The 11,455-nt window shown below is 42.3% G+C and overlaps 2 protein-coding genes across 2 annotated transcripts; both read left to right on the top strand.

Moving 5' to 3' along the window:
- The first annotated feature begins 4,572 nt into the window (after nucleotides 1-4,572).
- Nucleotides 4,573-6,230, top strand: LOC140821121 (uncharacterized). Its single transcript, XM_073181535.1, has 2 exons — nucleotides 4,573-4,816; nucleotides 5,260-6,230. Exons 1-2 carry the CDS (start codon nucleotides 4,573-4,575, stop codon nucleotides 6,228-6,230), a joined length of 1,215 nt encoding a protein of 404 aa, XP_073037636.1.
- Nucleotides 6,231-10,247: 4,017 nt separating this feature from the next.
- Nucleotides 10,248-10,850, top strand: LOC140821122 (uncharacterized). The gene has a single exon (XM_073181536.1). The coding sequence runs from the start codon at nucleotides 10,248-10,250 to the stop codon at nucleotides 10,848-10,850; it is 603 nt and encodes a 200-aa protein (XP_073037637.1).
- The last annotated feature ends 605 nt before the right edge of the window (nucleotides 10,851-11,455 follow it).

Raw genomic sequence — 11,455 nt, 5'->3', positions numbered from 1 at the left:
AACAAGTTCTAAGTTCTTCTCAAGTGCTTAAGAATGTCCTTCACGGCTTTCCAATACAATGAACCGAGATTCCACTGATATCTTCTTGCAACACTCAGTGTATATGCAATAACAGCTCGAGTAGATATAATATCATACATAATACTGCCTATAGAAGATGCATATGGAATGCGGCGAATGATTTCTATCTTTTCGTCAGTCATATGGAACATAGACTTGTATAGAGTCACACCATTAGACATTGGGAGATATCCTCTCTTGGACCCCTCTATAGAGAATCTTCTCAGTATGATATCGATGTATGAGGATTGGATGAGCCCTAGCATCTGATTTGATATATCTTTATAGATCTATATTCCTAATACGTAGGATGTTTTACCCATATCTTTCATGAATAATTTATCAGCCAACCACACTTGAGTGGATTGATACATTCCTACATCATTCCCAATGAGTAATATGTCACTAACGTAAAGTACTAGGAATGTGACTGCACTCCCACTAACTTTTTTGTCTACACATGGCTCATCAGGATCCTTGGAAAAATCAAACTCTTTGATAGTATTTCCAAATATGAGGTTCTAGCTCTTTGATGCCTATTTGAGTCCATAAATGGATCTCTGAAATTTGCATAATTTATGCTTACTTCCTACTGAAGTAAATCCTTCAGGTTGTGACATGTAAATATCTTCTTTAATGTCCTCATTAAGAAACGTTGTCTTCACATCCATCTCTCATATTTCATAGTCATACCATGCTGCTATGGCTAGCAGTATCTTAATAGACTTGAACTTCGCAATTGGAGAAAGGTTTTCTCATAATGAACACAATGGCTTTGAGTATATCTTTTTACTACCAATCTAGCTTTGAAGGTCACCACCTTTCCATCTGCCCCAAGTTTTTTTTTGTAAATCTATTTGTATCCTATGGGAAAAATTCCCTCAGGTGAATCTACTTGACTTCACCTGAATATATGGAGTCCATCTCGGACTGCATAACTTCAAGCCATTTAGATGAATCGGCATCAGATAGTTCTTCCTTCAAGTTTCTTGGATCACATCCAGGAATGAGCCCACCTTGGCCCTCTTCAAGAAGTAGGCTCATCCTATTAGGCGGCCTTGAGACCCTTTCGGATTTTCTGGGAGCTTGTGTTTCTTCGATTGGCTGTTGGGGTGTGGATTCTGCTATTTCTGTAGTGGGTGATTCATGAATATCATTGACTTATATTGTAACGACCCATTACAGGCCCAGTGGACCGTCCATACGGCCCACTGCCCCGATCGACCCAAGGCTATCCCGATCTTGGGGTCCCTCTATGGGGCCTTGTCCCTCACCCCCATAGAGCGACCCCAAGATTGGGATAGCTTTGGTTCGATCGGGGAAGTGGGCCGTATGGGCGGTCCACTGGGTCTGTAATGGGTCGTTACAATAAAAGGCGCCTTTTATTGTAACGACCCATTACAGGCCCAGTGGACCGCCCATACGGCCGGCTATCCCGATCTTGGGCTCCCTCTATGGGGCCTTTTCCCTCACGGGCTTTCCATAGGCGTCGTACGGGTTACTCATAGAACTCCTCCAGCCCATGAACTGGAGTCTGTGCCTCCCCAGGATCGAACCTAAGACCACATGGATATATAGGTACTTAGTACAATCTTGGAGGTCGGCATGTGAGGTCGGCATGGGAGGTCGGCCACCTCACTGACCGACGAGATTGTGGATACAGGGGGTTGGCTTGGGTGACCTCCCAGATGACCTCCCTCTCTCCTTCCTTCGAGTGAGGACTTTTAGAATGCTGGCCCAATGACTACCTAGGCTACCGAGAGTGGGCCGAGCCCATCGTCAATTCGGGGGTATCAGTTTTAATGAGGCGTATCCCTCGTCAAGATAACATATAAGAAGAAGTATCTATTGGCGTACTCTTTTTCCTTCGCTCAACTTCTTCCTACTTAATCTTATTGTCAAGGTTTTAAAGAGACAACACATGACTCTCTATGAAGTTTCAAGCTACCATCTTGCCAAATGAAGATTCGACGAAGTAGTTGTTGTGCAGATAATCATCTAAGAGAGAGTGTTATGATATGATTTTGAATGTGGATGATTATGTAGATAAATTTTCTATTAAGATTGATATCAAAATCTTTCTACCTGCAGTTTTGTATTCTGGAATTGTATTCTATAAATAACGATTCAAAGTTATGAATAAAATAGGTCGTATTTTATTATTTTAGCTCACATTTCTCTCATCTCCTCTATTTTCTTATTAAATTTATAACAAATTGCTAATTTAAGGATAATTATTCTATTGAAATTATATAACGACACGACAACACAATACAGTAAAGACCACTAGACCCTTAACATCAAAAAGTCCAAATTGACCAAAAAAACCAAGAAATTTTTACCCACAAATTGACAATTTATGATCCGCATACTTTTGTAGCTAGGCCCTCTGTCATTGGCACCTTATAACTTCATTTTGACTTAAAGTTCCATTGAAAGTAGGGATCACCTAGTCTCGAGTAGGGGTGTAAATTATACGAATCAAATCAAGACGACATGATGAGAAATTTGTTGTTCAAAATAATTTAATTTGTATTTGAACTCAATTCGAAGTTCTAAAATTGTAAATTTTTTGGCTCAAATGTAATTTATTTAATATATATTAATAAAATATTGAGACTCGCGAACTATCGAACAAAATAACTTGAGATCGAGTTCGGTAAAAAATATTTCGCACATGTCCGAGTTCGGTTTGAACTCGATAAGCTCAAATACAAATCAAATATTTTTCGAACCAACTCAAAAAATTCTCAAACCATTTTGGTTCGTTTTCACCTCTAGTATAGAGCCCAAAAAATAAAATCAAGAAAAGACAACGAGTACTATTTTCAAAACAGGCTAGTCGAGTGAGCCGGTCCGCAAATTGTCATTTTGATAGATTAAAAAATTTCAACCAATCCCGCTTATTTTATATGATGGGACTGGTCGACCCAGTAGACCTAGCAAGTTTTGAATACTTTGAATGTCAAATTAGGTGGGATAATTCTGAAAATTTGTGAAAAAAATTCATAATCATTTTTTCGTAGAGATCGCAAACACTCTTTAGACATACAAATAAGTAAAGATGCTTGTAAATTGCCACTAGGATGAATATCTTGTCTAATATTCTTATCCGCCCCATCTGAAATATGAACAAGCGCACATGAAGTGGCACGAGGTGGCTGAACACTCTAGAGCATAGGTTCAATTAGCCGAGAAGGTAAAGTTGATATCGACATGAATGATTAAAGCATGTTTCTTACCAACCGTACCCAATTCTACCATGCTACATGTTGGGATGCAACCAAAGTCCCACATTGGAAGATCTAGAGAAAGATCATGGGTTTATAAGATGGAATGATATCTCCATTGGTATGAGGCCTTTTGGGTGGTTCCAAAAGCAAAACCATGAGGGTTAAAACCCAAAGTGGACAATATCATACCTGTGTGGAGATATCCGGATTCCATTGGTCCTAACAAGTACCCAAAGTGGACAATATCATACCTGTGTGGAGATATCCGGATTCCATTTGTCCTAACAAGTGGTATCAGAGCCATGGTCTAGATCGAGCCATGTGGGTGGAATCCTTGATACCTAAACGAAGGAGGTGAGAGCTCCCGGTAAAAATCCTTGATTAAACTCTCGAGGTGGTTGATGCTCCCGGTATTCATATAAGGCGTACGCTACAACGCAGTGAAGTGGAGTAACCTCGATTGGAGGGCGAATAAGGCTTGAGGGGAGGATCGGACTAGGACTATGAGAATAATAGTGGAACTTCGTTTGAGGGGAGGATTGTTGGGATGCAACCAAAGTCCCACATTGGAAGATCTAGAGAAAGATCATGGGTTTATAAGATGGAATGATATCTCCATTGGTATGAGGCCTTTTGGGTGGTTCCAAAAGCAAAACCATGAGGGTTAAAACCCAAAGTGGACAATATCATACATGTGTGGAGATATCCGGATTCTATTGGTCCTAACACAACATTTTTCATGGGAGGCTATTATTAACACTTATTTAAAATTTTATTCATGTATAATTATATCATTAGATAATAGAAAAATCGGATTTTACTTCGCCAGGCGTTAGTTCGGCAATAATAAAGTATGAAGTAATACATTATCAATAACTTCAGTAATTACACAAGCAAAGTAAAATAATATATTTTACTTCGGATGTTTAAAAACACGGGCTTCACTATATTTTTTTATTATAGTTTACTTCGGCATATCAATGTTGATGCAGTAAAAAATAAGGAAAATAAGTTCATACTGAAGTAAAAAGATGAACCGATAAGTTTAATTAAATATTTAATATCGATTATATCATTATCCTTCAGAGACGAGCTCATTCGATTGATCCACATTTTCCTTCAAAATTAACCCTAACACCACCGTTGTTCGCTTCGAACCACCAACACCACCGCCGTTCCACTCACCGTCGTTCGTTTCGAACCATCAACACCACCGCCATTCCACTCCCCGAGAGGGAATCAAAACACCACCACCACCACCACCGTTCAAAGCACTGAGATGGAAGAAGCGACTGAGATACACAACCGCCGTCCCCTGCGCCTTTGTTTCTTCTCGGTTCGCTTCGAACCACCAACACCACCGCCGTTCCACTCACCGAGAGGGAAGCAAAACACCACCACCACCGCCACCGCCACCACCGTTCAAAGAACTGAGACGGAAGAAGCGACTGAGATACACAACCGCCTTCCCATGCGCCTTTGTTTCTTCTCCATTTTGATTGGAACGATATTGCTTTACCTGTGTTAGTCTGTCACCAGTTTCCTGAGGTATGGTATTGATTGGAATGATAAGTGGTTAATTTCTTGTCGTCGCCTTGGTTGTCCTTCTCTGGTTTCCTAATTTTCGGCATTGTCTAAAATATTTGTTGTCCCCTTCTTGTTAGGCATTGTCTAATTTTCGGTTTTCTAACTTATATGCACGGTGTGTTGAGGACTGGACATGACGGTGTTTGTTAGTCATTGTCTCCGTCGAATTTTTTTGTTTTTCTAACTTATATGCATATGTGTGTTGAGGCTTTTCCAATCGTGCTATGAAGAGATATCCATTTTTCTGTACTAATTTTCTTGATTAAACTGTCTACTTACCAATGTTGCTTTATTTTCATGAATAGGTAGTCTTCTTTCTTTTTTTTTTGCGTTCAACAAATTAAATTGAAAATGAAATTATTAAATGTAATATTTTCAGGTTTAGATCAAATTTATTGTTATATATTTCTGGTATTTTGCTGTATTGAAATGGATAAATCTTGGATTCACTCGGATAGAAGGTCAAAACAGTACGAGGAGGGTGTGGAACTGTTTATCAGAGGTTGTTTAGAGAATCTCCATATTGACCCCAATTTAATTCATTGTCCTTGTTGCAAATGTAAAAATCTTAAAAAAAGACCAGCTAAGTCCATTCGAGAGCATCTTTATTTTCATGGTTTTATTCAAAATTATGTGAATTGGATTTGGCATGGTGAGTTTGCTGAAAGTGACAAAGTAAATTGGAGCTCGAACAAGGAGCCAATTGGTAACTATCACGGACAATTTGAAACCACTAATATGTATGAGGCAGCATATGATAACTATATAGAAAATCCAGAAGCGTTTATGGAATTTTTGGAGGAAGCAGAGAAATCTTTGTATAATGGATGTAAGCGTTACATAGAGTTGAGTGCAATTGTGAAAATATACAACACCAAAGCAAAGCATGGGATGAGTGACGCTCTATTTTCCGATCTACTAATGGATTTTGGGGATATGCTACAATATAATCACGACCTGCCAACCAAAATGTATGATGTAAAAAAGACATTGAGTTGTTTGGCGTTGAGTCATGAAAAGATTCATGCTTGTTCTAATGATTGCATTCTTTATAGGAAGCAATATAAAGACTGCGTAAACTGCCCTAAATGTGGCTTGTCACGGTGGAAGCTAACCAAGAAGAACATTGAGAAGAAATGTGTTCCTGCAAAGGTGTTGTGGTATTTCCCTCCCATACCAAGATTTAAGAGCATGTTTAAATCTCTACATACCTCCAAAAATTTAACATGGCATGCAGAAGCCACAGGAGTTCCCGATCAGTTACGTCATCCAACTGATTCACCATCTTGGAAGTTGGTGGATCATATGTGGCCCGACTTTGAAAGTGAACCAAGAAATCAAGCCCAATAAGATCTAACCAAATCTGACGCAAGATCTAACCAAATATGGCACAAGATATAACCAAATCTTTCAACATTCTGAGAATCTAAATCTACCAAATCAGGACTCTATTCTTCCCCAATAAATACCAAGTTTCGTGGAATGTTTTTTTTTTTTTATATATATATTCACATTCTCTCAGTTTTCTGTTCTTTGACTTGAACGTCGGAGGGGCTACGCCAGAACAACCTTCTGCCTCATTCTAACACTCCTGTTTGTGCTTACAGATTTCGAAGGTCCGATCCGAGATCCACAAGTGAAGATCCGACCTCCCAGCTATCTTTAGAAGGTCTGATCCGAGCTCCACCAGTGAAGATCTGACCTCCCAGCTACTATCCCAGATTTTAGCAACATCAATTGACGTCATCTGTGAGAAATTCTGAGCAAAGACGTATACATGTGGGGACGAAGAGGAAGAAGAACATGCCCTAGGGGTGGTCAAGGAGGCCCTGTAGGTGGTCAAGGGAGAGAAGCGGCGAGTCGCAATCTAGATCAGCTGACCTAGCTGATTAACACATCTATAGATGAGGCCTTCCATCGAAATCGGGCTCCAACACCACCACACATCTATGGATGAAGTATGGGAGGAAATCAGGAGGTGGGACAGACAAGTGGGGGGCCGACCTCCTCTACTAGAAAAGAGAGCCCGCTCTCTCCTGAAATACTGAACGAGGACCTCCCGCCCAAGTTTCGTCAGTCGACGGTCAGAGATTACGACGGGAGCACTGACCCCGAAGAACACTTGGGGAGATTTAATAATGCTGCCCTGCTCCACAGATACTCAGACGGTGTGAAATTCCGGGTCTTCCTTACCACATTAGTAGGACTGGCTCAGAGGTGGTTCGCTCTGTTGCCACCACATTCCGTCACCAGCTTCCGGGAATTTAGTACTGACTTTATGAACCAATATGAAACCAGAAAAAGACACTTGAAGACCTCCCTGGGCTTGTTCAATGTAAAGCAAGGTGACGCGAACTCACTAAGGGATTTCATTAGACGGTTTAACAACCCAGCCTTAGAGGTCCCAGCCGCAGCCACTGAAACCCTGGTGAATGCCTTCACACAGGGTCTCTGTGGGGGACATTTTTTAATTCCTTGGTGAAAAAACCCCTCAAATGATGAGCTCCTGAGCCGAGCTGAGAAATATGTGAACCTTGTGGATGCACAAAGGCATAGACGTACCGATGGCAAGCCGGGAGATAAAGACAAAGGTAAGGAAAAAGTAGAGCCGAGCAAAAATAGGCATGCTGAAAGATCAGAGGAACGAGGCCGAGGTCCGGGATCTTTCCCTTACGCTCCAATAGCTATGAGCTTGAAAAGGGCCATGGAAATCTGTGAAGAAAGGAGAAAGTTAGAACTCCCGAAACAAGCCGAAAAGGGGCCATGTTTACCTCTCTCAGATAAGTTCTGCGAATTCCATCAAGAATAAGGTCACATTACAAATGGCTGCCAGAGACTAGAGGAAGAGGTGCAGAGAATCATGCAGAGAGACCCTCATATGAAGATCCTCTTAGCCCGAACAGAAGGAAGGTACCAAGATGACAAGAAAGGTCGAGGACGTCCCTAGGTAAATCAGAGACCGCCACCTAGAGATAACTGACCCAACCAGGGGTGCCGAGCAGACCCTCAGCGACAACAGGGACCTCAACTCGAACAAATAGCCAATGACTCGACCCGAGGTGTAATACATATGATATCCGGTGGCGCAACAAACGGTGATTCAGGAAGGGCTCAGAAAGCCACAGTAGGAGATTATAGAGCCTGGGGTTAGACCTGGCTCCCAAGTCCGATCCCCCCATCAGCTTCGGACCAGAGGACCTGAAAGGTATTGTGGCACCCCACAATGATGCCTTGCTAATAGATACTTCTCCTTATATGTAATCTTGACGATGGATACACCTCATTAAAACTGATACCCCCGAATTGACGATGGGCTCGGCCCACTCTCGGTAGCCCAGGTAGTCGTTGGGCCAGCATTCTAAAATCCTCACTCGAAAGAAGAGGGAGGGAGGGAGGTCATCCGGGAGGTCACCCAAGCCAACCCCCTGTATCCACAATCTCGTCGGTCAGTGAGGTGGCCGAACTCCCATGCCGACCTCCAAGAGAGAAGCCGAGCCGACCTCCCAGGGGTGCTTTCACGCCGATCGGGAGTGCTTTGACCGAGTTCCCAAGAAACCGAGATCCTACGCGGGATCATGCCTCCTAGAGCTCTTACCTAGATATTAATGGATAGCCCACAAAAATCAAGCCCAACAAGATCTAACCAAATCTGACGCAAGATCTAACCAAATCTGGCACAAGATATAACCAAATCTTTCAACATTCTGAGAATCTAAATCTACAAAATCAGGACTCTATTGTTCCCCAATAAATACCAGGTTTCGTTCACTGTTTTTTTAATATATATGTTCACATTCTCTCAGCACACACATTACTCTCTCAGTTTTCTGTTCTCTGACTTGAGCGTTGGAGGGGCTACGCCGGAACAACCTTCTGCCCCCTTCTAACACTCCTGTTTGTGCTTCCAGATTTCGAAGGTCCGATCCGAGCTCCACAAATGAATATCCGACCTCCCAGCTATCTTTAGAAGGTCTGATCCGAGTTCCACCAGTGAAGATCTGACCTCTCAGCTACCATCCCGGACTTTAGCAACATCAATTGACGTCGTTTGTGAGAAATTCTGAGCAAATACATATACATGTGGGGAAGAAGAGGAAGAAGAACAGGCCCTAGGGGTGGTCAAGGAGGCCCTGTAGGTGGTCAAGGGAGAGAAGTGGCTGGTCGCAATCTAGATCAGCTGACCTAGCTGATTAACACATCTATAGTTGAGACCTTCCATCGAAATCGGGCTCCAACACCACCACACATCTATGGATGCAGTATGGGAGGAAATCTGGAGGTCGGGCAGACAAATGGCGAGCCGACCTCCTCTACTAGACAGGAGAGTTCGCTCTCTCCTGAAATACTGAACGAGGACCTCCCGCCCAACTTTCGTCAGCCGACGGTTAGATATTACGACAGGAGCACCGAACTCAAAGATCACTTGGGGAGATTTAATAATGCTGCCCTGCTCCACAGATACTCAGATGGGGTGAAATACCGGGTCTTCTTTACTACATAGTAGGACTGGCTCAGAGGTGGTTCGATCTGTTGCCACCACATTCCGTCACCAGCTTCCGGGAATTTAGTACTGTCTTTATGAACCAATATGAAACCAGAAAAAGACACTTGAAGACCTCCCTGGGATTGTTCAATGTAAAGCAAGGTGACACGAACTCACTAAGGGATTTCATTAGACGGTTTAACAACCCAGCCTTAGAGGTCCCAGTCGCAGCCACTGAAACCTTGGTGAATGCCTTCACACAGGGTCTCTGAGGGGGACATTTTTTAATTCCTTGGTGAAAAAACCCCTCAAATGATGAGCTCCTGAGCCGAGCTGAGAATTATGTGAACCTTGAGGATGCACAAAGGCAGAGACGTACCGATGGAAAGCCGGGAGATAAAGACAAAGGAAAGGAAAAAGTAGAGCCGAGAAAGAAGAGGCCTGCTGAAAGATCAGAGGAACGAGGCCGAGGTCCGGGACCTTTCCCTTACGCCCCATTAGCTATGAGCTTGGAAAGGGCCATGGAAATCTGTGAAGAAAGGAGGAAGTTAGAACGCCCCAAACAAGCGGAAAAGGGGCCACGTTTACCTCTCTCGGATAAGTTCTGCGAATTCCATCAAGAATGCAGTCACATTACAAATAGCTGCCAGAGACTAGAGGAAGAGGTGCAGAGGATCATGCAGAGAGACCCTCATATGAAGAACCTCTTAGCCCGACCAGAAAGTAGGTACCAAGATGACAGGAAAGGTCGAGGACGTCCTTAGGTAAATCAGAGACCGCCACCTAGAGATAAGCGACCCAACCAGGGGGGCCGAGCCCCTCAGCGACAACAGGGACCTCAAGTAGTACAAATAGTCAATGTCCCGACCCGAGGTGTAATACACATGATATCCGGTGGCGCAACCAACGGTGATTCAGGAAGGGCTCGGAAAGCCCACGGTATGAGATTGGAGAGCATGGGGTTAGACCTAGCTCCCAAGTCCGATCCCCCCATCAGCTTCGGACCAGAGGACCTGAAAGGTATTGTGGCACCCCACAACGATGCCTTGCTAATAACTCTAACTTTCGCCAATTATGACGTGGCGAGAATATTTGTTGGCACCGGAAGCGCAGTGAATATTCTTTTTAAAACGACTCTTGATCAAATGAAAGTGGAAGGGTTCGAGTTTGACCCCATCTCTACGCCTTTATTTGGCTTCACGGGACACGATGTCCAAACCATCAGACAAATCATGCTTCCTTTATCTTTGGGAACGGGACCGCATCGTTTCATGAAGATGACGTGTTTTAATGTGTTAGATGCCCTTTCTTCGTACAACGGGATATTGGGTCCACAGGCCCTGACTGACTTCCAAGCTGTGAGTTCCACTTATCATCAAAAGCTGAAGTATCCTATGGGGAACCACGTGGGAGTTGTATTTGGGGACCAGAAGTCCTCACGCTATTGCTATGTAGACAATGTAAAGGTTGAAGTGAAGAGGTCCTGAACTGAGGTGGGGATGATTGATGTATTACCAAAATTAAGTACACGTATAACTCATGCATTTATTTAATTATTAAAGCATTTATTTAAGTTAAATTGAGTTTTATCCATGCATGATTTATTTGAATGCATTGTTTTTAATTATTTATGTTTATGTGATGCACGTTAAAATGTTTTTCGAGTTTCATGTTCAGGCGATTATTCGAGGCGGGATCGAGGAAAAGACCGGTGATAATTTTTAGCAATTTAAAATGTGGTATTTTATTTTAGGTTAAGGATGATGTATTTTAAATAATTTATTAAGTTTTAATATTTTAAAAGCCTTATTTATGTATTTAGTAATTTAAGAGTTTAGAACTTTTAAAATTAGTGTGTAATTATTTTAATTGAGGAGTTTCATTAAATTAGTGTGTGTTAACCTTTAATTAGTATTTTAATTAGTTAATTTAGCACTAATTTCTCCTAATTAAAAACCCACACACACGTTACACACACTCACACACACTTACATGTTTTTACACACACTAAAACACACAACACACCCTACACATCTTATTTTCAGATTTTTAAAAGAGAGAAAAACCTAGGGTTCTTTCAATTTCAGCAGCC

This window comes from Primulina eburnea, unplaced genomic scaffold, assembly GCF_022965805.1.
Source record: "Primulina eburnea isolate SZY01 unplaced genomic scaffold, ASM2296580v1 ctg424_ERROPOS5767910, whole genome shotgun sequence".
Lineage (NCBI taxonomy): Eukaryota > Viridiplantae > Streptophyta > Magnoliopsida > Lamiales > Gesneriaceae > Primulina > Primulina eburnea.
Note: the sequence above shows the minus strand (reverse complement) of the source record. Positions and strands in the feature narration are given on the sequence as shown.